Genomic DNA, 26968 nt, shown 5'->3' with positions numbered 1-26968 from the left:
CGAGACCATCCTGGCCAACATGGTGAACCCCTGTCTCTACTAAAAATATAAAAATCAGCTGGGTGTGGTGGTGGGCGCCTGTAATCCCAGCTACTCAGGAGACTGAGGCAGGAGAATCGCTTGAAGCCGGGAGGCAGAGACTGCAGTGAGCCGAGATCATGCCACTGCACTCCAGCCTGGCGACAGAGCAACACTCCATCTAAAAAAGAAGAAGTACAGAAAATAAGCTTTTTCACTAATTCTTCCAAAGTACTGCTGTGAATTACTGTACTTCCTACAGCGAATTGTAAGGAGACGTATCTGCCTCCCCATTTAACTGTGGAAGATCTGGAGAGGCTGGGAGTTTTCATAGCACAGGGCCTGTTATCCAATACGTGGTTTTAAAAATTATTTTTGGCTGAGAGCAACGGCCTATAATCCTACCACTTGGGGGACCAAGGCAGGAGGATTGCTTGAGGCCTGGAGTTTGAGACCAGTCTGGGTGACACAGAAAGACCCCATCTCTACCAAAAAAAAAAAAAAAAAAAATTTAAAAAACCTGGCCAGGCATGGTGGCATGTGCCTACGGCCCCAGCTACTTGGGAGGCTGAAGCAGGAGGACTCTTGAGCCCAGGAGGCAGAGGCTCACTACTGTGTCCACACCACTGCACTCCAGCCATAGATGACGGTGCAAGACGGTGTCTCCAAAAAAACAAATGCTGGAATGAACAAATGAATCCAAACTGATGTTTTTCTTTAAAGACAATACTAAAGACAAACTGCCAAGCTGCAAACATTTCAAAACTAATCTTTAATAATCAAAAATGTGTTTTTACCTTAAGATTTATTTTTAAAATATATTACCTAAAGATTAAAGAGGAGAACCTCCTCGGTAATGTGCGAAAAGGTAAACCTGGAATATTAAGCATCCCCCTCTGTGGCTGTTTTGACACACAAACATGCATTCTAAAATTAGTTTAGGAGATACAATAAAGAAAATAGGAGCAAGAAATTCAGTAAAGTGGAAAAAGAGCAAGATCGGATAGGCTAGAAGGAAAAAGGGAGTAGGGCAAACTTATTAAAGGAGATGAGAACAAAGAGCAGCACCAATATAAAAATCACAGACTAGGTCACAGGTAAAAACGCAGAAAGGAGAAAAGAGATGGTAGCAAAGACAGGATTCTGTAAAATCACATTTAGTGGTTAAGAACACTTGAGGACAGATTGCTACTTTTAAACCTGAACAGGGCAGGGCGCAGTGGCTCACATCTGTAATCCCAGCACTTTGGGAGGCCAAGGCTGGCGGATCACAAAGTCAGGAGTTGGAAATCATCCTGGCTAACATGGTGAAACCCCATCTCTACTACAAATACAAAAAAGTATCCAGGCATGGTGGTGGCACGTGCCTGTAGTCCCAGCTACTCGGGACTGAGGCAGGAGAATCGCTTGGACCCAGGAAGCAGAAGTTGCAGTGAGCCGAGATCGTGCCACTGCACTCCAGCCTGCGTGACAGAGAGAGACTCTGTCTCCAAAAAAAAAAAAACTTGAACAATACTTTAACAGTAATTGCGTGTTTTAAATGTGAGCTAATTCAAGGGGACACTATACTAATGATTTTCCTCAATTATGTATTACAGGTTGAGACTCCTTTATTCCAAATACCAGAATATTTCAGATTTCAGATTTTTTTTGGACTTTGGAATATTTGCATACAAATAATGAGCTCTCTGGGGGGTGTGGCTTAAATATATACACGAAATTCATTTATGTTCCATATACACCTTATACACATCAACTGAGGCAATTTTATACAGTATTTTAAATAATTTTGTGCATGAAGAAGTTTAGGGACCCTCCTCCTCCTCCTTCTCTTCTTCCTCCATCCTCCTCCTCCTCCTCCTCCCTCTTCCTCCTCCTCCTCCCTCTCCCTCCTCCTCCTCCATCCGTGGTTGTTTGCCAACACCAACATTCTTGACTCTGAATTTATATGCTGATAAGTAATCATTTCCTTACACTTATTCACACACAAGTATTTAACAGTAAAAAATACAACATACCACTAATACAGTGGAAAAAATGTGTTCAGGGTAACTAAGCAGTACAGCAGCAGCACCAGAGCATCTGTATCAGCTGGCAAACAGCAATAACAACAAACGGTAGGCTTTCAGTCTCCACCTGTATTCTATATTTCATTTATCACCACAGTTGGAACATCCAGCTGGCACACGTGCCACTTTATTGCCCTCTGTGGGCATGCTTGTGTGGGGGAATCTGGGCATGCATGGAAAAGATGTATGAAAGCTGAAAGCGGAGACGGCCTTTTTTCCCTTGGAGACACTGAATAAACTGTGTGTGTGCCTAGGTTTGGACGGTGACTAGTTGCATGAGGTCGGGTATGGAACTTTCCACTTGTGGTGTCATGTCTGTGTTCAAAAAGTTTCAGATTTGGGGAGCATTTTGGATTTCAGATTTTTGTATTAGGGATGTTTAAACTGGATTTGTATTATCAAATTCCCCTCACACCCTAATGAGATGGCCAAGGTTAGTGTAAACACACCTCTAAAAATCCAAGAGATCAGTAAAGGCAAGAATCCAGGACTATTTCTTTTAAGAAGATGGGCATGGATATATTGCATAAAAGCAGCATTTACTTCATTTAGAAGGAGGGCCCTAAATAATTCCCCTTACATCTGTGTAGCATGGGGGAAAAAAAATTCCCTTTTATCCTTGAGTTGTAGCAACAAAAGGAGAGCTCCAGACCCTCTAGAAAACAAGACTGACAGTGTGCGAACTCAGGAATTTGCTAGTTTTGCCACCCACATATTGTAATTCTAGCTACCTTAAGATAAAGTTTACAGATAACCAATGTGTAAAAAAATCAGGACTTAACATAATGACATAAGATGTTAGTCTTCTGTTTAAAACACTGTTTATAATAAATAAAACTTAATAACTGACATTAAAAATTTGTCCTATAGTAGCCTGCAATTTTAAAGTATAAGACAAACATGTTGTTTGTCTGGCATAAGATCCTAATAAAACTTTACAAAGAACAACTGGTTACCAAGTAGACTCATCCTTTCATACCTTTTCCTTTTTGAACATTTTTCTCTGCTTCTTCAAACAATCCAGGTAGATGAATTACCACACCATTTCCTAAAGAAAAACCAACAAATTCCAGCTGTAAGCATCTATAATTACAACTCAGACATATGTAACTTAAAGGACATTCTGATTTACCAGGGTGTTACTACAGAAATGATTCCAAGTTTTCATAGAAGTATAATTTAAATACATAATGGAACATAATATAGTGAATATTTTATGCTAGAATTATACTCAATGAAGTTGAAAATTTCTTGGAAACAAAGTGAAGTATGTTTTTGAAGGAAACGATGTAATTTTAAGCAAATGGAACATGGTCACAGCACACACTAAATCAGTATCTTTCAAGTGGGGGAATCACACCCTATCAGGTCACAAATCAGTTTAGTAGGTTGTGATAAGATTTTTAAAAATTAAGAAGTAGAGTAGAAAAGATCAGATTGCATCATGTGTTGTAACGGTTCCAAATAAATTCATGAACTTCTCGTATTACTTACTATGAGTCATGGTTAAAAGTATTTGGGGAAAAAAGTATTTGGAAAACTGATTCGATGATCTAATACTTCTTTATAGAATTAAGATTGTCAGTGAGCACAGATGAATGCAAAGTAATCATTCCAAAAAGTATTACTGTTAAAACACCTTACAGTGACAAATAGCCAAAGTCCGGTATATTCCAGAAGGTATCAAGGTCAAAATTAATAAGAGATCAATGAACCACCTGGTTAGTGAGAGATGAAATCAGTTTTGATGACAAAAAATAAATGCCATTATCAATTGGTGGGGGGAATCTCCATGTAGCTCAGTTTATATACTTACCAATGAATGCAGTGACATTTGGATTAATTATTCCACTGGGTAAGAGATGAAAATCATATTCCACAGAATCCACAACAACTGTATGGCCAGCGTTATTTCCACCCTAAAATATAAGACAGGGGAAAACTACGTTTGATGATAAATATGACAAATAACATATCTCCTTCCAAAGTGAATTAACGACTTCCTGCCAAAAGGTCAACTTAAGAGAGTCCAAATATTTGCCACCTTTACTGATTCGTTAAAGGCTTTAAAATAGTTTGGCTGTCTCCTTTCACCACCGTAGTACACTTGAGTGATTATTCTGAAAGAATATGGAAATTGGGGAATTCAGGTTTCTGAAAGACAGAAAATCATACTCCTTAAAAGACGGAAAACAAGTGAAAAAAATACATAGAGCAGTTAGTCTGTCTTTGGCTATGGAGGATTATGGCAATCTAACTAACCATGATATTCCATCTACACACCAAAAATCTCTAAGAGAAGAGTAATCTATCCAGTTACCCTAACTGGATGTAAATATGCATATAATTCCCATCGTCTTAAGAGTCTGTCAAGCAACTCTGCGACCTGAAATTTGTATTCTTACATGGACTTAACAAGAATCTCCCCCAAATATTGGTTATCCTTGGCCTCTAATTTATATACCAGTCTTGTAGGTTTGGTTAGTGACAGATCCCCAGAACCTGCTCACCCCTGGATAAAATAATATCGTGTGTCAAGGAACTGCTAACACTGAGAATCATACTATAAACTCATGATGAAATTTGCTTTCTACGAAGCTTATGCAGAAATAACAAAATGGAAAAAGTCAAATTACAAAATTAGGTACAAAGGAGACTAAATATTAAGTAACCAGATAACTTTTCTAATTTATATGTTTAAAAAATATGGAAGAAAACACAACTCTTCACACTTGTCAGCTGATTACATATATGTTTAAACTTCTATACAACATTAACACACTTTTAAAAGTAAACACGGGATGTATTTGCAACAAATAAAAACTTTAACAACATCCTTCTATAACAAAAAATACCAATCAAAACTATATTGCCTGAGAATGAGGGCTGATCACGAGGCTATTTTTCTTTCATTTTTAATTTTTGTTGGTACGTAGTAGTGCATATATTTATGCAGCGCATGAGATCTTTTGATACAGGCATATGAGTAATAATTATATCCAGGTAAATATGGTATCCATCAACTCAAGCATTTATCTTTTCATTATGTTACAATCTAATTCTACTCTGAGCTATTTAAAAATGTATAATAAATTACTGTTGATTGTACTCCCCTGTTGTGTTGTCAAACACTAGATGTATTTTTATCTAACTATATTTGTATACCCATTAACCATCTTCCCACCCCACCCCCAACCCTTACCACTACCTTTCCCAGCCTTTGGTAACCATCCTTCTACTCTCTATCTCCATGAGTTCCATTGTTTTTTTAGCTCCTACAAATAAGTGGGAACATGTAAAGTTTGTCTTTCTGTGCTTGGCTTACTTCATGTAACATAATGACCTCCAGTTCTATCCACGTTGTTGCAAATGACAGGATTTCATTCTTTTTTTGTTTGAATAGTACTCCACTTTGTTTATGTACCACATTTTCCTTATCTGTCTGGGTAGTTATCTGCCTGCTAATTATTCAAGGCTCACGGGCTTTTTAGCTAGCAGGTAATGAATCCTGCCAGAACTCAGTCCTTCCCTTCAAGGCAGCAACTTCCCTTCTGGCCCAGGGTATGTCTAGAAATTTGTGCTGGAACTAGGGCCTGTGATGGGGAGCTCAGGACTTCCCCCAGTACCCTGTCCTACTGTGGTTGGGATCCAAATTGCAACACCAAATCCTCCTGACTCTTCCCTCTCTTCTCCTCAAGTGGAGGGAAGGAGCCTCTCCTGGAGCTGCATGCTGTGCTGCCTGGGGTTGGGCGAAGGGGCGCACAAGCACTCCCTTGGCTATTTTGGCTGGTGTCTCACTAGGTCACATGCCCCCCAAGTCCACTGGCTCCCAGTCCAGCACAACACCGGAACTTGCCCAAGAACTGTAGTCTTTGTGGCCCAGACTACCTTCCAAATTTATTTAGGGCCCCAGAGCACTTTAGCATGTGCTGGCTAGGCTTGCTGGAACTAGGTTCTGACCACTAGGATGGGCAATTCCCCTCTGGTAAGGGCTGGTCTAAATGCTCCCTCCGTGGGCACTGGCTGAGTTCTGCCCAGTGTTGCTTCTGTTGTGACAAGGGCAGCACTGAGTTCCAATGCAAAGTTCTCCCACCTCTAAGCGTACAGATTCTCTCTCAGTGCCCCATGGTTGCTGGGGGTGCGGAAGGGGTGGTATCAGCAATTCAAGACTGTCTTTCCTACCCTCTTCCATGCCTCTTTCAGTGATAGGAAGTTAAAACCAGGTACTGTGATTGCTCACCTGATTTTTGGTTCTTCTGAAGGTGCTTTTTTGTGTGGATAGTTATTAAATCTGGTGTTCCTGTGGGAGAACAATTGGTGAAGGGTTCTGTCTGACCATCTTCCCCCATTCTGCCCGATCCACAAGGTTATTTTTAACAAATTGAATGTTCCTACTTTTACCAAATCATCACCAATTATGAGGTCACAAAAATGCTAGAAAAATTGGCCCTGCAAAAAAAAAAAAATCTTCAAAAAGCAAGTACCTTTTTACATGGTGTTTTGCACTGTATAAAGCAAAGAACTCTTTGAAGACTAAGGTATGGCACATATTTAAAATAAAAAAACTTGGCAGTGTTGGACTAAAATCTGTAAGACACACTTTGGAAAGGCACAGGCAGACAGCAACAGGAATGATGGGCAACACCTTCAGGTAATACCAAAAAGGAAACAGGTGCATTCGTTTTTACTATTTATTTTTAAATAGGAAATTCCCACATATGATACAGACACTAAGAAGCAGAAGTATGCATGTAAAATGTGAAGCCTTTCTCATGCCGTTGCTGTAAGACAACCAGTTGGCACAAGTTTTTGGTGTCCTTCCTGAAGTGATTTTTGCATATAAAACATCTATACTGTTTTATTTTACATATACAATGGTAGCACACTACATACAGGTGGGCAGCTTGCGTACTTCCATAACCTTGCAAAGAGAATCATCTCATTCTTCTACCAGTTGTATTTTATCCTTTTGTATATGTACATATATCATAACTTATTATACTGGTCCCATAATGAGAGGCATTCAGATTGTTTCCAATATTTTGCCACTATAAACAATCTTGTAATAAACTTCCTGGTATGTATTATTATTTCACACTTGTGTAATTTTATCATCAATTCTGATAGAATCCTAGGACATATAGTATTCACCAAAAGAACATTATTTATCTTAACTTAGTCTTTTAAAAGTAACTCACAGGATAATTCTTACCTGTATTTCAGTCCCTCTTGTTACAAATTACTAAGTTTAATAAATTTTTACTAAGTTGTTATAAAGTATTTGGTAATTTTGAGACAACAAATAAGATATTATTATCACAGCCAAATCAGGTTTTTTTATGAGATGGGGTCTCACTATAGCCCAAGCAGGCCTTGAATTCCTGGGCTCAAGCAATCCTCCTGTCTCAGCCTCCTGAGTCCCTGAGACTACATGTGCATGCCACCCTGCCCAGCTACAACCAGTTTATTTTTTTAAAACCAGTTTTGAGGCCGGGCACGGTGGCTCACGCCTGTAATCGCAGCACTTTGGGAGGCCGAGGCGGGTGGATCATGAGGTCAGGCGATTGAGACTGTCCTGGCTAACATAATGAAACCCTATAGAAAATTAGCCAGGTGTGGTGGTGCACACCTGTAGTCCCAACTACTCAGGAGGCTGAGGCAGGAGAATGGCGTGAACTCGGGAGGTGGAGCTTGCAGTGAGCTGAGATCGCACCACTGCACTCCAGCCTGGGCGACAGAGCAAGACTCTGTCTCAAAAAAATCCCCCAAAAAACAAGTTTTTAAAATTTCATCATTTGCTCAAGGTTAAAAATAAACTACTCTAATTTTTGGAGTAGACCCTTAAAGTAAGTCTCCTAATTTACATAACATTACTTTTATAGATATACTAATATAATCATTTGATGAATTATTATTTGACAATTATTACTGGCAGTGCACGACAATGTTCTTATTGTGCAACAAAAGCTTACTCTCTTAGCTAATATTTTACCAAGAAAGGTAGCAATGATGGAATTAGCCATAATAAAGAGGCGATGGTTGCTCTAGACACACACACACACACACACAATTTTTTAGGCAGACGATTGTGATGGATGACTTTAGAGGGAAAAATTGGCTTAACTCCTTAAGTTTGTCCAAGTTTACAGGTAGTGCAAGCTGGAAAGTTCAGCAGTGAAAGACTTAAAGTCACACGGTGGTATAAAGTTTGCTCATCCAAATATTAGTTATTGAAAAATATTAACATTTTTCAATAACCAGTATTACATTGATTATTATACGGTTTAAATATCATTTAAATTGTTTCAGTGTGTAAATATGGTTAAATATACCCAGAAAAACCCTAGATTATCCTACGTAGGATTTAGAGGGAAATAACTAAGTGCTTATTTATATTTGGTCACTAGTGCTCTGGGGGCAGCTGGGGTATAACTGTTCATCTTGAAGCGCACACTATGCAGAAGGGTCTCGGGGTGAACTGAGAAGGAGCTGCTCATAAGGAGTTTCTTGATGAGGTAATCTATATACGAGACAAGTTTTAGCATACTGTATTTTATAAAATGCAACAGATAAAGCTTCAAATTTGAAGTGCCTATTTGGATGCTAACCTAAAATATTCAGATTATTCACCTTGGGACCTCAGGCAATTGTCCTCAAACAGAGATTACACTGGTCCAAAGAGAGGTCACTATTAGCAGACAGCAAAACAAAGAATTTCAAACATGAGCACCATAACCAAAAACAGTTTTAAACACGAGCACCCCTCAGTCTCCCACCTACATATGATAAGGGCAGATGGAGCTGCTCCTACATGGGCCCACGGGCAACTCCATGTAGTATGTGCCAGGATGAGCAACAGCAAGGATGTGCCGGGTAGCACCGGGGAGGCCAGATAGTACCAAATAAATGATGGGAGATATTCTGTTGTTGTTGCTCTACTTCTAATGGAAACATACAATTTCCTTCTCAATCCAAATTTTCCACAAACCAAGCTTGATCAGTTATCTTCCACAGAAGTATGAATCTTATAATCACATAAACAGTTACACTAAATAACCTCCTGCTTCTTTGCCAAACTCCCGTAACACTTATGATCCCAGTCACTCTTGTAGCATTTAACAAATACTTTCCATTATCATAGCTGTATATTCTATATTACTTAACAAAAAAATAGAATATGTTCAATTAATAGTTATATAAACAACGGGCTGTGGAATCTCAACGTTGTTTCTGGATCAATTACATCCAACAGGGAAAATATTTAGTAATAAATCTCAAATGTAATTTTTTGAACTTTTTTTTTCCTAGAAATAAGTCATATTTCTGAGTTGGTAAAATGCTTTTCTGACCATCCATTTTTGGTGTCTGCCAAAATGTTTTTGTGCAGCCTTTATACAGCACAGATTTCACTGACATCATCCTTGCACCTGAGTATTAAAAACAGCGGCCGGGCGCGGTGGCTCAAGCCTGTAATCCCAGCACTTTGGGAGGCCGAGACGGGTGGATCACGAGGTCAGGAGATAGAGACCATCCTGGCTAACACAGTGAAACCCCCTCTCTACTAAAAATACAAAAAATTAGCCGGGCGTAATGGCGGACGTCTGTAGTCCCAGCTACTCGGGAGGCTGAGGCAGGAGAATGGCGTAAATCCGGGAGGCGGAGCTTGCAGTGAGCTGAGATCCGGCCACTGCACTCCAGCCTGGGCGACAGAGCCAGACTCCGTCTCGGAAAAAAAAAAAAAAACAGCTGACATTGCTCTTTTCAGTCCTCACAACATCCCTATGAAGTAGGTGGTACTGACATTGCTCTTTTCAGTCCTCACAACATCCCTATGAAGTAGGTGGTACTGACTCCCACAGATGGGGAGGCCTAGGCACGGAAAGGTTTGGTGGCTCCTCACAAGCCACGTGGCAGGGAGGCAGGGAGGGAGGGAGGGAGGCAGAGTGGCAGAGTGGCTCTCCAGCCACGTGCTAACACCGCCTTCACATTCACACTTCCATCAGTGCCACAACACTGCAAGGCAGGCTTTCATGTTGAGGCCAATTTTTAAACTATTTTAATTCTGAAATATACCCCTCTCCAACACCCCAAGAAACAAAAAACAGCATGAGTCCACAAGTAGCTATGTGGCAGGTTTCTTTGAGGAAAAGCACAAGCTTATAATGCCTTATATGATGCTCTTATATTAAATACCAAGAATAAATGCACGTTAATTGTATTAGGGTGAACAATAGATGAAAGAAAATTCAATTGCGGTCACAAAACATCCCCTAATATAGTATATATTTTATCAATTTTCTTTGACTGTTATTCTTACATTAAGATTAAATACAAAGAAAATATTAAATAAGCTTCTTAATTACCAGGAAAAAATGTATCTCATCACAGAGCTATGAAATAAACTGGAACATCATGATAGAAACAAAAACCAGGACTAGAATTCTATGCTCTCAAAGCTGAAAAGCAAAGTTTCAGGTGTATGCTTTTAGTTTTTACAATCAACACATAGCTAATCTTCATTATTTTAATTAAGGTTAAAATAATACAAACCAATTTAACTCTATTTTTTCTTCCAGAAAAGCACTACGGGTCTTTAGCATATTAGATTATTGGAAAACAATTTACAAATAGGAACAATCCAGAACAAATGCTTCCTCATACCTTATTTTCCCACACAAAATTAACTCCAGGTTAGTTAGAGCTTTTGCATGCTCAGTCCCCCTCCTTTTCCCTTACTTGCAAATCATAGGAATCATCTCCCCAGCCACAGCGAATTGATCCAGGCAGGGAAACATGTTCCAACCTGAGCCTGTCAGCTCCTCTCCCTCAGGAATCTGAATTTGAGTACTGAGGAGGAAAGCAATAGCAGTCTGAGATGCCTGTCACCTACGGGAAGCATCCTAAAGAAAAAGGCTGCCAGTTCTAGCTGCTGAGATTCCAGGAGCAGCCTTCATCTCAGGCCACCATCCGGCTCTTCCTTTAAACAAATCCCCCTTTTGCTTGAGTTAGTTTCTTTCCATTGCTTGCAAACAAAGAACACAAACCACTCACAAAACAAACTTACTGCAACATAGTATATATACCCCTTGCCGAGTTTACATCTTGTACTAGTAAAACTGAATATTAAAATGATTAATTGCTAGATATTAATAACATTTTATGCTGTCAAGGACAACACTTTAAAGCATTACTGCAGGATACAGGAATGATACAACAGTATTTAGTTATTTTGTAACTGTTCTCAGTTTTTCCATGCATTCCTTTTCTTCCTAATTTGATGTTAAGTTTACGGAAGTCGGAAGACAAGTGTTGTGAACGTTCTTTCCGTGACTCCTCAGAACCAGAGGCTGTCAAATCCAATTACAGAATAAAATTTTGGATCAGGAAATGCTAGTATGTGTCAGCTTCTAGCTAAGAAGCTCCAAAGGTATACAGGAGAGGTTAAAAAATAATAATAATAAAAAAGGTTGGAAAGGAATTAAATGATATTAGTCTACAAAAGTGACTTTTGATTCTTAACTTGGTTTTGCTACTGGGCCTTCTCCTTCCCCAAATCACTCCTTTCTTTACTCCTGCAAGTGCATTCCTGCTGTGGTAGAGAGATGAAGGCAGCGAATGATCCTCAGTGTTGCAGACCTGAAACAATTGCCTCTTTTCCAGAATACAGGCCCAAGTGTCAAGGGCTAACAACTTCATGCACAAAGCCCAGAGGCGTTTTTCTGGCTACTTAGTTAGGCCTCTGTGTCTTATCTTTGTCCGTTTGCTTTGAATACATGAAAACAACATACTGTAATCACAGAGCTCAAAATGAACATCAGGAAGTCAGTGACCACTATGGATTACAGTAGAGAGCAGCAATGTCTCAGATCCCATGCCCCTAAACTATTTCAGCAACCGAAAAGGGGTTGCTACTTTTTTGTTTAGTCTTCAAGCTTCTTAAGAGCCTAAAAATCTTTGGAGTCAATGCTTATTATCTATGCTGCTTTCAGGGTAAAGATTGTAAGATCTGTATCTCCTCCTTTCCAGACAAAACATGTTGCCATTCACCAAAACTAAAGCACTTATCAATCCACAGCTATAGTTATAAATGAAGACTGTTCTTTCATGAAAGCATTCACATAACTGCAATTAGCTTATGATTCCAAAGTAGAGCAGGTTAAGTTACTACCAGCAAGTTGATCAAATTTAACTGTTCAACAGTAATCAGACACACTAGATAGGAAGAGAAAAAAATATACAGGGTATCTTAATTTCTTTTTAGCAAAGATATCCAAGCTCAGTTAGCCATTAAAGGTTTAAAAGTATCCACTTTACTTTGCATGATTATAGTTACCTTCTAGTTTCATATACACACATAAATGTCACAAATGATGAAAACTTCAGATACCTTATATTTTAGACCTTACATTACCATTATGAAATAACTTCTCACAATGAAAGTGGAAAGAGGCATTGCCTGAGAGGATCTTAGGTTCCTAATTAAGAAGCTTTAGACTCTGGCTACCAAACTCTAATATTCTTTCACACTCACCAAACCAGGGTCATAGATGAGAGCATAAGACATCCAACCAAAAATGTATAAACCAATGATGTCACCCAGCTCTTTGTGAATGTTTGATAAAAATTCACCTAAATACATTCATGAAAACATTTTCTTAAAAACACACTGAAATTAAACTAGAGATTTCAAGTCAAAAAAGTTTTCTTACTAATAAAATTCTTCCTTTAAAACAGATGTCAAAACTTAATATAGACAAAAATCTCATTTTTAGAAATCTCATGGAGCCTCTTTTTAAAAAAAGAATTTTATTATGTGAATCAAATATAAATTTTGGTTCAATGTAAAGAACTATCCCATCCCAGAGCCAGAGTAGCCACAGGAACTCCCCCCTTTATTTATTGTTCTTTTCATTGCTTTCAGCAGGCAATACTGAATGTTGATGTTTCTGCTGATAAAAGTGTAATAGTCACCAATTTTTCTGTATCATTATTTAGTCCACACTAATCTTTGGTGTCAACATCTGACACAGTCCCTGAGAGATAAGACAGCTGGATTCGTATCCAGTTACAGCAAGAAAGCTATTAAGGACATATCAATTTATTGGTTCATTCTGGATTTGCTCTAGGCAACAGTTTTTCTTAGAGATACTTGAAAATATCCAACAAACCCATCCTTTCCCACCAAAGTTAAAGAAACAGAATAATTTTGATCAGACACCACTGAGATGGTCTCATATACATATAAAAACTCATGCCTCAAAAGCAGAGCTGACAGGATACTATATTTACTAACTGAAATAGCGACCTAGGACATCCTCATTGACTGAACATTGAGATTTACTGTTCTCAGCGGAGAAAAACTAGTTATTAGAACCCTACATGGCATTCAATTGAAATAGTTGAGGAGATACATGAAAAAGAGATAAATATCAGTTATACCTATTCTCACCTAGAAACAAGAGAGAAGATTTTAATATAAACAAAGCCTTTGAATGGTACAATGTAAAACATTCCAGCTAAAAAACTAAACAACAAATGTTAATCCAAGGAATGCTAGGAATTCCACCTTAAATTTATGCCACCAGTCAATTAAATTGTCCAGAGAGATGTTAAAACAATTATAAGAAAGGGTTACTATTACTTATTTCAAATAAATTTCTAGGGGTGATCTTGCCACCCAGAATACATTGGTTGAGTATTTCCCTTCTGCTTCATATAGTATTAGGCGCTACAGAACAAAAAAAGGAAGAAGTCCCCCTTTTGAGAAAATTTACATTCTGGCAGAGAAACCACAGTAACCAAACAGAACAAGATTTAACCAAGTATAGTATAACAGACATTGGTAAATACTTACACACTAGGGAAATGCTATAAATGATATAAAAAGAATCAGAAAATGGAAACAGCAATTGTTATAAACCTGGAAGAATGGCTTACCTTAAAGGCTAATTACCTACTATCCTTAAAATTATGGGAAGTAGTCTGGCAGATCATTTAGCTGTACAAGGTCAAGGCATGAAATAACACTAACATTTTCTTTTAAATTATCTTTCACCTTTTCTATTTCAAGGAGAAAGTCTCAGTTTGCTGCTGGTATGTCTTTTATGTTTCTTTAACACTTACTAATAGTGGTCTCAGATCTTCAGCAGATACTTGTATCTAGCTAGAAAATAGTCATATTTTTTCAGTATTTTTACAGCAAGCTTTAAAAAACATATATCAAGTGACAGGGTCTGCCTTCTCTTATAACTAACTTTAGTATTTTCTCTTTTTATTGGCTTTAAAGCCTTGGAGAGAAAACACAGGGAATACTGCTCTAGCCTTTCCTGATCACAGGCAACTTCGTGTGTGTCGTTATAACCAAGACCACCAAACTTACTTTCCTCAAGAACAATACATAAGCCTTTGCTTAAAGCCTGGTATAAACTATTATAATTAAGAAGTTTCTGTAGTTTCTACTCACAAAATAAAGAAAACAAAGCACAGTATTTTACTTTGAGAGAATTTGGGAAAAAACAGTATTAGACTTCCTTCTGTGATGCCAGAAAGGGACCTTCTTGGTCCCATACTTCAATCCCTTGAAAAACTTAGACTAGTATCTTTCTCCATCCCGACCTTCTCAATATTTTTGCTTACACAGCAGTTGTCCCCCAGACTGTGAGCTCCTTTTAGGCACAATCCCTGCCTTTTTCAGATTTTTGACTCCCAGGCTGAGTGATCCCCTGAAGATCCTCAATGTTTACTAGATGAATGACCTGTAACCCGGGTTGGGCCTCTATTTAATTCTTCTCTCTTCTTCTTAAAATAAACATTGATGTAAAATTAAGGCATCAGTAGCGGCTGTCCTTTGATGTAAGTGCTACATATTTACAGATCTGGGGAACCTACCAAGTTGTAAGTAACTCCCCATAAATCCTGAATCTGAACAACACAGGCCTTAAGCGCTGTAAGAGTGAAAATGCCATTAGGTTTGCATCTAGTGTTTCCAAAAAGGCATTTTATATATGAAAATTTATCATTAAATGCAATGCCAGTTTTTCTTTTTAAAACTGTATTTTATGTTGGGAGAAAGTCCTTATGATTCTACTGGTGAAATATGGATACATTATGTGTACATCATTTCTGGAGAAACAGTACTGAATAAAATTTGAACTCATGACATCAATATGGCAGAATATATTAAACTCTAACAAAGGACATGTTTTCACTAACACACAAAACTTAAGACATGGAACAAGGCAATCCAAGCTCACAATGTCTTACTGTTGATTTTTTCCAGCTCTCTATACACACTCAGTAAGAACTCCAACATTCCAATTTTAAAACCTAGGAGAACTTCATTAAGTAGATGCCAGCTTACTAGGGCTAACCAAATAATACAAAGTTACCAAGGTAAATCACAAAGAGATAATGCTTAAATCTATTCATTACTCATCTATTTTTTGCTAACAAGACAAACAAAGAATCCTAATGATACACTCTTAAAAGGCACTAGAAGAACATAAGGATTCTATAAGGAGGGTAGTTAAGTCAAAACTATATAGGTGAGGGAAGTCTGCCTAACAGGGCCCCTCATTTGTTTCTCCACTATCTTCAGGTAACATTTTAAAGCCAAACTTAGTTCCTTCTCAATCACTTCTCTAGACTTTCCAAGGGCATCAGATCAGGTTGGTCCACGATTTCCAAGACTACTTTCTTGGTAACATCAGTAACACCTTCTCCAAGCTACCAACTACTTCTAATATTTCTCGATAGAATATTGAGAATCCTTTAGAATAAATACCGTAATGGTTGTGTTCTCCAAACCTTCTTACAACCCATAGTGTAGCTCAACCTGAGCTACTTCCACGTAAAGGAGATTTCAAGACGTCAGTGAGGGAGACACACAGGCCTCCCCCTCTCCCCTTCTAGACAGCAAGAAAGTTCGGTATACTGGTACGCCTTCCCCACAGCAGGACCAGATCTGAATGTAAGACAAAAGGTAGGTAAAGGCTGGATTTCTGGAGTATTTCCTAAGAAAGTGTGGGGCAGGAATTTAATGGCAACACCCTCCAGAGTGCTAAGGTACAAAGTGTGTTGCCAGAGGGGTGGAGAAGTAATAGGCTGGGAGGGAAGGAGGGAGAGGTGGTAGTGCCGGTTTCCTAAGAGGCAATTAGTGCAACAGCTATTTCAGAATGGACAGGGTGGATTTCTGCATGAAAACAAAACAAAATGAAACAAGGTAAATCAGAGAATATTTGCAGTATTTGCATTTAGCTCTTCTATATACCTGTGATTTCACTGTTTCTGCATGCTCAGAATGGTATTCAAGGGGGCCTATGACTTACTAGAAAATATACAGCATGGCACCATCATATCATGCCATGTATGTTCAAAAACAAATACTCTTGCAACCTAAACAGACAGCAGTTAACTTCAAATACTACATTATGCTTTGTTTTGAACGTGGTTATTACTCATCTACTTAGAACTTTGAAGCTGGAGAGAGTTATCTGAGAGCCTTTACAAAGGCCTCCCCTGTATGTTGCTTCAAAGGAAACGACAAATAGGAAGAAAGCTTACATTGAAAACCACGTGTCTCCCGTTAGAAGTACATTACCACCTCGTTTTCCGAAAGTTCACTTTCGATGTCACCTTAGCAATGCAAATATTGATTTCTAAATACTCAATTTGACATCCATGTATTTACTTTTTTTCAACAGAGAAGGGATTCCTTCCTCTGGGACCAACTAGTAAAAGTAATTTCTCCTTAACTTTAAGGTGCGGAGCACATTGTAAAAACAAAAACAGAAACAAGAAACTCAGGGCCCTGAAACAACAGTCCAAAGCCCAGAGGTGGGTGGGTTTGGATGTCAACAAAATGGACCAGAGGAAGCAAAACACTGCATGCCACGGTCCTGCAGATGGGGGATCGGCGAGTCTGGATTTCAGGACATTTCGAAACACTCCACTCCCAGTCCGCCGCCCTGGGCGGGGTGGGGGGGCGGTGATGGGGGGATCCTGCCGTCGCGCCGGGTCTCCGCCCGCAGTCGGAAGAGTTGCGAGCAGGCCTCGGGCGGTAGCTCCTCAAACTCAGACCGCATCCCACCTCCACCCTGGCCGCAGTCCCGGGGCGGAGCACCAGTCCCCAGACGCAAAACTGCAACTCCCCAGGCATCGCGCACCTCTCAAAGGCTCCCCGCCAGCCCACCTTTTCCTCCAGAACCACCCCAAGTTTCACCCGGCGCTCCAGGTCAGGGGTCCCCGACCTCCCGCCATTTCTCCACGTCGCCGCAGCTCAGGACAGGAGGAGAGCGCCTCAAGGTGACACCTCATTTTGGCCAGTGGATCCGGGTCCTGGGTCCGAGTTCCTGGGCACCAGGTGCCAGGCAGCCCGAGCTCCCGGGCCCAGCCTCCCGTGAGAGGCCCGTCGCCTCACCTGGCAGCGGCACACGATGTCGGCATCCTGCGCCAACAGATCCACCACCTTCCCTTTGCCTTCGTCGCCCCACTGCGCACCGAGCACCACCGTCACCCGGTTTCCTCCGGGCCGCGCCCTGGGCCGGCCGCAATCGCCGTTGGGCAGGGAGGATGCCGCCGGGTAGGTCTTGGCTAACGCCATGGCTCCGGTGACGCGAGGAGAACCCGAAGGAGAGGCGGCCGCCGAGGAGTGAACGAACCGAACTGCTCTGCGGCCGCCAGCCACATGCGGAGGAAAAAGGAGCCAGAGGCCGGCCCCGCCCCCGCCCCGCCGGGCCGCCACCCTCCAGCCAGTCCCCGCCCCGCTCTCCGCCACAGCCCGCTCAATGGGGGACCAGGACTGCCCCGCGCAGGCCGGCCTCTGCAGCACCGCCCGCAGGAAGAGGCCCTGGTGGCGGCAACCGCCGCCACCCCGACCGAGGCCACGCCCCTTCCGCGGCCTGGCGCGCCACTCCCGTGCGAACCTCGCGAGCGAAAAGGTCAGGGGCGGGGCTTCGAGAGCGCTTCTCCTTCAGCACCCCGCCTACCCGCTCTACCTCTCGCTTTCAAACTGGAGAGGCGCGGAGGCGCGTGTGGAGCGTCGGACTACAACTCCCAGCACGCAACGCTCTGGGCTGCGGCGGCGTATTCTGGGGCCACTGTGTCTGCCATCTGCAGGTTTGGATTTGTCTGTATTAAGGAATGAACGTGTACAAAATACAAAGTGTGGAATTTCTCAGTACAAACAGCATAAAATCGGAACGTGTAAGTGTTGAATTGGAAATTAAAAGTCTGGAAGTAACAGAGATGGGGACAGGGATCAAAAAAGACAAAATTCAAAAGTAAGGCGATAAGGTAAAGGACCTGAGACCTGAAATCAATAAATCAAGTAAAGTCCTAATTCTCATTTTACGCAGTAGTAACAAAAGCTCAGAGAGGAGGAGTGGATTACCTATGTCATATATAGGTACATATATGCAGATACTGTCATGGACTTCTTTTCTTTTTTTAATCTCCACAACCATATAAGGTAGGTGATCCTCTATTACCCTTATTTTACAGGATTTAAAAGCTAGGTAACCTGCCCTAGTGAGGCCTCAATTGGTACTTCGATAATCTGAGTCCAGAGACCATGTCCTTCCTGTAGATTCCACTGTCTCTTAGTTACAGCTGTAACTAGATTCTGGTGTATGCCTACTGTTCATCTAATGCCCTTTCAACTCCAACACAAAGTAACCATGATGTTTAATTCTGATAAAAGGTGCTTCGAAAAAAAGTGGGAATGGAATCACATTACATGTACCATCTCCCAAATTGCCTGGACATACTGTATGTTCACTAATGGTCTCTAGAGCACACTTTAGTATTTTATTTCTAGTCAGTGAGTTAAGTCAGGAACATTGAGAACCTGCTATTTACTAAGTGTCCTGGGCACTGATAACACAGGAGAAATAAAGATACAATTGCGGCCCTCAAGGATTCAAATTATTTGGTCTATTGATTAGTACACAAATTAATTATAATACTATGTGATAATTGGTGTCTATCTTGGCCTTATTACAAGATCACAAACTTTTTGGAAATGAGAATGCCATCTATTTCTTCCTGCTCAAATGCCCGAGGTAGTGCTGGGCAGATAGTAGATACTGAATAAGCACATGTTACTAGCCATTTCTGTTCAATTTTTAAAAATCATTTATGAGAGACTGATTTGAGTAATAAAACAACTCTGGTTTCCTGCGCAGCCAGCTCTACATGAATTGCTATTTCTTTATTGCCATTCCCCTGTCTTGATGAATTGGCTCTGTCTTGGCAGTGGACAAGGTGAACCCCTTGGGTGGTTACAAATTTGGGGGCGTGTCTGGGATTGCTGTTGTGGCTACCTGCTCATGGTTCAGTGGCCTCCCTCCAGCGATGGATCCAGAAGCCTGCCCAGGTGGCCACCCAGTTCTCTTGGACTGGGGGCTGACTCTGGTACTCTCTCTACTTGCGGGGCACTGCCAACCCAGTGTGCAAGGATTTAATTGCAATGGAGAAATAGTCCTGGGGAGATGTCCCTTAACTGTAACCCTGTCACAGGGTGTCTGCCTGTAGCCTCATTGCGGGGCATGGTGTCTGGATTGGTGAGCATCCTAGGTGCTGCCAATGCCTCCTTTCTCCCGACTGGTTCTGTAGCCCTATGGTGGGGTGTCTGTAGCCCCATTGCAGGGTGTCTGTTCGGCTCCTGGGGGGTCTCAGTTGGCTCTTTCTAACTAGTAGGAAGAGTCCAGGTTTGGGAGACTTCTCCTCAATCAGGAAGATTTCAAAGAGGTTTCTCGGAAGGAGAATAGGAGGAGGAAGGAGAATAGGAGGATAGTTGGGAAGGGATACTCCTGGAGTTCTTGGTTAGGGATTTGATTGGGAAGGCCTCTGTCCTCTTGTCTTTGTGTGTGTTTGTATATGTGGAAGGCATCTCAGAAGAGGTTGCTGATGGAAGTCCAGCAGACCTAACTCAGACCCCTCCTTATTTGTCTGGTCACATTTGATGAGCCCTAGAGAAGGCTCAACAGGCCTGTCTTGGGGTGACTATCTGCTCTTCCTCTTGCCCAGAGACCCCATTGTGAATTACCATTCTGAGGTCATCCCTCCCCACCTGGAGTGGATCAAAGACAACAGGGACCAACAGGAGAAAGTTTTTGAGCTTCGCCAGGCTGATACTGGGTGCTGAACGAGGTGACTAATGTGTGTTTTGTTATGTGTGTTTTGCTGGGATGGAAAATGTTAATTGGGTTCCCCATGCAGCCCTCTGGGCAGCATCTTGCAAATGAAGAATCTTGTCTATGGTTCCATAAAGCAGGAAAGGGTGACTTTCTCTTGTAAAGTGGCTTGAACCCCACAGCTATAGCACAAGCAAGCAGGGTCATCAAAAGCCACTCCGTTCTTCTGGAAGCTGCAGAGAAAGGGAACCTGGAAATCTGGTATGTCAGCAAAAAGGGTGTGAAATTCTTAGCAGACAAGTTTCTGGTCTCTCTCTCTCTCTTTCTCAGTAAATAGTAAACTGTTTGACTCCTCTGCAAGGGTTTGATGAATAGAAAAAAGGACTTGTGAGACTAGTCAGGCTGTAGCAAATCTGGTGTAGTTTTGTGCTAAGAATTTGTCTTTCTGTGTTCTGTAGTGGAGAGATGGGTATCCACAGGATAGAACGTGGGTTTAGGACCCCTATAAGCCTGCTTTTCAAGCCAGCTTGGCAGGCTGGTCAGTTACAGACTTTACTACAGGTCCCTGAAGCCAATACTGTGTGAAATTTCTCTGTCTTGTTTTGTGTCCTGAAGAGCTTAACTTTGTGACCATGTGGAGATACTTTCTCTTGGTTTCCACCATCTAGAAGACAGAAATTTGGAGATTTTTAGGTTAGCCCTAAAAATTTTCTTGAGCAGTTAAAAGCCTTTGCAATCTTGAAATTGGCTTCTTTAGGCTCCTTCTGGGAAGAATAGAAACTGCTCAATACTGTATAAGTCAGCAGCTAAGGCTCTGCCTCTTGACAGTGGGGGTCTGTGTTCTATTCCTGGCTTCCGGAATGATTCCCCTCTGGTTTTTTATTTATGTAACTTTGCCATTTATCGAGGTTCCCCGCCTCCCCTGCCCCCGTGGATAGCTTCTGATTTCCTGTCTTGAATTTTCCTTTCTCTAAACTACCCTGGGGGAGATTCTAAATCTAGAAAAAAAAAAAAAAAAAAAAACTGCTTACCATCTCTTTGAGACACCTGTGTGTCCATGGTTAAATTATAACCTTAGTTAAAGTGTATTAATTTCATATGGGAAGTTACCTGTGTAGAATTCAAAAGCCAAAAATATTGGCCGCTTTGGCATGGCTAAAGTTGGGTAATAAAATTTTTAAGGGTTTGTTTTTTAAAGAGCACTATGGTTAAGAGTCAGCTTAATTAAAAGTGGATAAACAAGCTATAGATATATTTAAAAGGCCTTTATGTTTCTCTCTTCTTGGATCTTGTTTTTCTGGAAAAAGATCTTTTTTTCCTTCTCAGTCAACTGAATTATTTTCCTCCACTTTTTTGTTTTGCCTATCTTAATGCACACGAGAGGCCGGGAGATAGCTTCTGGCAGCCTGGGACTCCTTGGGAAAAACAGGAGGCACCACAGACCCCGTTTTGGAAAAAAGCTCTGTTTTCCTCATGAAACCCGAGAATTAAAAGCAGATAGATCCCTCTCAAAATCAAAGGCTCTGTTCTGTTTTGCATTGTGTTATCTGACGGTTTTGAGTTTTAGGGGTATCAGAAATTACTTCTCATTCTGAGAGAGCTTTGGTGTGTAACAACCAGGTAGGAACTATATTTTAGAGGTTGGCTAATAGTAGTTATGGAGGCATACTTGAATCTTTGCACACTTGGATCAGAGAAGCATGCTCTGGCCACCTGGAAGACATGGAAGCATCCCCCCTGCCCCCCAGAGAGCTGAGACTCCCACGGGGGATGGTCTAATTACCGATGGACTAATTGGCTTTGGGGTGCCTTGCAATGAAACGCACAGTCGGTAAAAGCACCGCGCTGTCTTCTCTGGAAGTATTTCCCTCCTCTTGGGATCCAGGATCCAGTAAAAAACGGAACCCTTACTTTTAAGAATCTGTCTTTGCCTTCAGTGGCTTATTTGCTGCTTATTTGGCCCTAGAAACACAAGCTTTCCTGGCCCTGTTCCTCCAGGGGCTCCCCCCTGAAGCCAGTAATCCAATTAAACAACTGGCAAATGAAAAATCTTACAAGTGCTGAATCTTCTGTCTGGTGTGTGATGTTTATATATAAAAGAGCTCTGATTAATTTCCTTAGAAAAATGAGCGCTTACATCACATATTTTGTCGGAAAAATAGAAACTTGAATGCCTTTTTATTCACATGACTTTAGTAATCTTTTGGAAATAAAGACAGTTTTAAAGATTATTGGTAAAATGTCTAAATTAAGATCAGATATCAGATTTGCTAAATGCTTTAAAGTCCAACTTTTCCTTGGACTTTTGAAAATCGTTTGATTTACCTACTTTGGAGCATTAGGTTATAAATAAGGCCTGGGAACACATGGACAGCCATGCCCCTAGTTATGCTGAAAACAGTCAGGCCTTATCTTCACTTCTGTCTGGTGTCCTAGGTTCCACCCCTAGAATTAACTCACTCACTTATCAGGTTTTTCATTAAAATGAAAGTTGCTAACGTGAAACTGAGATTACTGGAGAAACAGTTTTACATACAAGGTGTGTAGGGAATGTGTTTTTCTGGTAAAAGATTATAAGAAGGCACAGGAATATGGCTTTTGTTAAAGGGCATGTAATTTTGTCTAGTTCAGAGGGTTTTAAAGATTGTCTCACCCTAAAAGAGGAACGGAACAAATCTGAAGGTTTAAGCAAAGTGAAAAGGTTTGCAAAGGGTGAATCTAAAAAAAATTCTGTGGGTATAAACAAGTTGGCTAAGAACTGAAAGAAATTACTTAGCTTTTTTCTGTAGGTTAAAATATTAAAATCATACTGATGTGGGGCTAGAATCTGAGCCCCTGTGTCCAAATAACAGGATTTTCTTAGAAAACTGATCTGCTGTTTGATGCAAAATTGTAAAGGGTTCTAAAAAGTTTATGAAAATCTTACCTTATGGTCAAACTAATTAAAACTGGATAGAGATATAAAACTTTATTTAAAAAACCAGCTTTAACATTGAAGATGCACATGAAATTTGGTTTTCTCTTTTGAAGACAATTTTTATGTAATGTTAAAAGATAATGAAAGGGTTTTGTTTTCTCCTTTGGATAAATGGCAGGGGAAAAAAAGGAGGAGAGAGAGAAGTGACACATGCAGTTGGCTTCGTGCTATTTTCATTGGATCTTCCTTTGGAAAGCTGAGTCATCTCTATCACAGTAAAGGTTTTTCTTTTTGTTTTTAATTGTTTTGGAGTTATCATTTTGGCTAAATGAATGACTTATGGTGACCTGGGATTCTATTTTGTGATATCCAGTGTTTTAAACCTTTGATATTTGACAGACTTTCCAAAATCAAATTATAAATTATGTCTCTTTCTAACCTAATATTTTAGATATTAGGTCCTCTAAAGTCCAAAAATCATACAGGAAGCATTGCCAAATATAAAATGGTGTTCGGCTTTCTTTGGTCTATATTTGTGTAAATGTGTTATTGGTATATGTTCCAAAATTAGGTAAAACTGCTATAATTCTAATATGACTTAGGATATGTTACCAGTAATAATTATAATTATTACGTTAAATGACTGTGTGCCACAGAGGTAAATTTCTTTGTCAGTTGTGCCTTTAACAGTGGCTGCCCTAAAATGTTTTTGTCATCCACAGACAATTGTTGTCTCACGTTGGTCCTCTTTAAAACATGATTTTATAATCAGCTATAAAATTTAACAAGTGCTCTTAAATGCAGGTTTCTGATTAATAACTCTGGGAGATTGTGACATTAGAATAGAAAAAACCTTTCAAATAGAAGAGGGAACGGTGTTTGGTTTTCTTTGGGGCTGTGTTTGTATAAATATGTTACTGGTATGTGTTCCAAAAGTATGGGAAATTTCTCTAATGTTATAATTTAGTGTACATTATTAATAATTATAATTGTTATGTAAAATTGTTGTATGCCACAGAAGTAACCGAAATTCCTAGTCGGTTGTAGCTTTAATAGTGGCTATGGGCTTTTGCCATCCACAGACGTTTTGCCTTGCTTTGGTCCTTTTCCAAAGGCAGTTTATATGACAGATATAGGACTCTGAGTGCAGGTCTCAGATAACTTTAAAAATTGTGTTATTGGAATGGAGGAAGAAAACCAAACTTACAGGGCTCTCATGGAGAGCTAATGTGTTAAACATTGCTAAACCTTTTGTTTTCAGAGTCAAGAGAACTTATTTCTTTAGAGCTATTTGCAACTTCTAACAAGTGAGTAAAATATACTCCTGTGAACAAAATTTAGAGTGTATTTGTTCCTCTCTACCTGATTTCCCCAGAATTTGGAAACTATTTGTGAATATTCTCAATTTATGGCAGTATGGTTAACTGCATAAGTGCAGTAAGAATCTGTTTTCTTTTGTAACAGAACACAATTGGAGAAATTGGTTATTTTACCAAGGCTTTGACGGAATGGCATGCTTCCTTTAAAGAATCAAAGTTGACTTACAGAGCCAATTAAAGCCCATTGGGGAATCTGGCCTCATACCTTGTCCACACAGAGTCCCTGTACAAGGTTCCGGACCTGTGGTAAGTAAAGAATGTCACTTTCTAACAGGCCCAGGAACTCCAAGTTATCTTGGGACTTCAAGAGGAAAGGAATTTTCAAATACCAACTCACAGGTATTTGAGGCTGGGCTCAGTTTTTTTTTTTTTTTTTCTTTTTTTGAGACGGATTCTAGTTCTATCACCAGGCTGGAGTTCAGTGGCTCAATCTCAGCTCACCGCAACCTCCACCTCCCAGGTTCAAGTGATTTTCCTGCCTCAGCCTCTCGAGTAGCTGGGATTACAGGCATGCATCACCACGCCCAGCTAATTTTTGTATTTTTAGTAAAGATGGGGTTTCACCTTGTTGGCTAGGACAGTCTTGATCTCCTGACCTCGTGATCCACCCACTTCAGTCTCCCAAAGTGCTGGGATTACAGGCATGAGCAACCACGCCCAGCCTGGGCTCACCTTTTAAAAAGTCTTATCTGAGATTCTTCATGGAACAGAGTTCTATCAAAGCCAATGAAAAAAGCCTAAGTGAAAAATAATTATTATGGCTGCACTTTATGCAAATAATCAGGCCAAGTACAGTACGACTAAAGTTTATTTTGTAAACAAATCAGTTCTATCATGGTTTGTTTTGAATAAAAATGGTGATGAGAGAAAAAAATTTTGCTTCAAAAGAAAAATTATAGTACACTGTTGTTAGGTGTTCTTGAGGTTTTTTCTGCAGTTTAGACTAAACACTAAATTCTTTGTGGGTTAGAAGTCCCCAGACTAATGCTTTCAAATCTTTGCTTTTAAAATTGGGAATTGTACTCCTCATCCTAGGACTCATTATTTACCTTATAGCAGGCTGTTCACTTAAACATTGTAGTAAAACTATAGATGAGAGTACCAGTGTGTTTGCCATGCCAGCCTTGGAAACCCAACCAGGCCTGCAAGAGTCGCTTAAGACAGTTGCAAAGAGGTTCCACTCTTCTCACCTTGGAGTTCACTCCCATTCCCATTACGTCGTCTGTCATCTGGAAGAAGTGAGAGCAATCAACGGCCTTTTCCCATCTTCATAACTTACCCAAAGGGAAGGATTGAAACCATCTTTGCAAAATTATGATTGAGACAGTGAAAGAGATCTAACTTAATGGACTGTATCTTGCTTCTAACCTCAAAGCTGTCATTGTTCATTCCTGGGCATAGGCTGAACTAACTTTGGACTTTGGGAGAAATTTAGTTTATAGTTTACATAAAGATGGTAACAGCCCTTTCCCAAAGCAGACCTCCTTCTTGCCTGGAGACTAGATTGCCTTTGTAGGACTAACATTAACCACAAGATTTGAAAATAGGTTTAGGAATCATGCAGCTGGAGGATACAAGATTCTGACTCTCCCTAAACTGCTCCTAAGATTAGTGCTTGAGAGATTTTGCAGACCCTGTACTTGCTGGATCAGGTGGCACCACCCAGATCAATCAACTGGCTCATCTGATCTTGTGGCACCCACCCAGGAAGTGACTCAGCACAAGAAGACAGCTTCTACTCCTTATGATTTCCTCCCTGACCAACCAGCACTCCTGGATCACTGGCTTCCACCAACCCACCAAGCTATCCTTAAAAACTCTGCGCCCCTGTTGTTCAGAGAGGCTGATTTGAGGAATAATAAAACTCCAGTCTCCTGCGACAAATAAATAAAGAAAATAAAAATCATTTATGGTGTGCCTGGCCAGGTCTGGTGGCTCACACCTGTAATCCCAGCACTTTGGGAGGCTGAGGCAGGTAGATCACTTGAGGCCAGGAGTTCGAGACCAGCCTGGGCAACATGGTGAAACCTCCTCAGTACTAAAAATACAAAAATTAGCCGGGCCCTGTGGGACATGCCTGTAATCCCAGCTACTCCTGAGGCTGAAGCAGGAGAATCGCTTGAACGCGGGAGGCGGAGGTTGCAGTGGGCCGAGCCAGATCACGCCACTGCACTCCAGCCTGGGTGACAGAGTGTGACTCTGTCTCAAAAACAGAAATCACTTATAACGTGCCTGCTCCCTGGAAAGCACTGCCAGATATGCATTTGCTATTGCAGTGTCCATACACAGTCACATGAAGATGTGGGCTAAAACACACACTACCTTAAAAGTTTCACATTCATTCAGGCAACTGGGATTTTTCTTTTTCTTCTCTTTCTTTCTTCCTTTCCTTCTTTTCTTTCTTTCTTTCTCTCTTTCTCTCTCTCTCTCTCTTTCTCTCTCTCTCTCTCT

The 26968-nt window shown here is 40.6% G+C and overlaps 1 protein-coding gene across 1 annotated transcript in view; it reads right to left on the bottom strand.

The window, feature by feature from the left end:
- The window catches only part of ADSS2 (adenylosuccinate synthase 2), a 43513-nt gene extending 25506 nt beyond the window's left edge, over positions 1-18007 (bottom strand). Inside the window, exons 1-3 of the mRNA XM_023216152.2 lie at positions 17506-18007; positions 3904-4006; positions 3067-3135 (exon numbers count right to left, since the gene is read on the bottom strand). Of these exons, the coding sequence (XP_023071920.1) occupies positions 3067-3135; positions 3904-4006; positions 17506-17688 (355 nt within the window). The 5' untranslated portion in view covers positions 17689-18007. The remainder of the gene's footprint in view (positions 1-3066; positions 3136-3903; positions 4007-17505) is intronic.
- Between the last annotated feature and the right edge of the window lie 8961 nt (positions 18008-26968).

Source organism: Piliocolobus tephrosceles, chromosome 1 (assembly GCF_002776525.5).
Source record: "Piliocolobus tephrosceles isolate RC106 chromosome 1, ASM277652v3, whole genome shotgun sequence".
NCBI classification, from domain to species: Eukaryota; Metazoa; Chordata; class Mammalia; order Primates; family Cercopithecidae; genus Piliocolobus; species Piliocolobus tephrosceles.
Note: the sequence above shows the minus strand (reverse complement) of the source record. Positions and strands in the feature narration are given on the sequence as shown.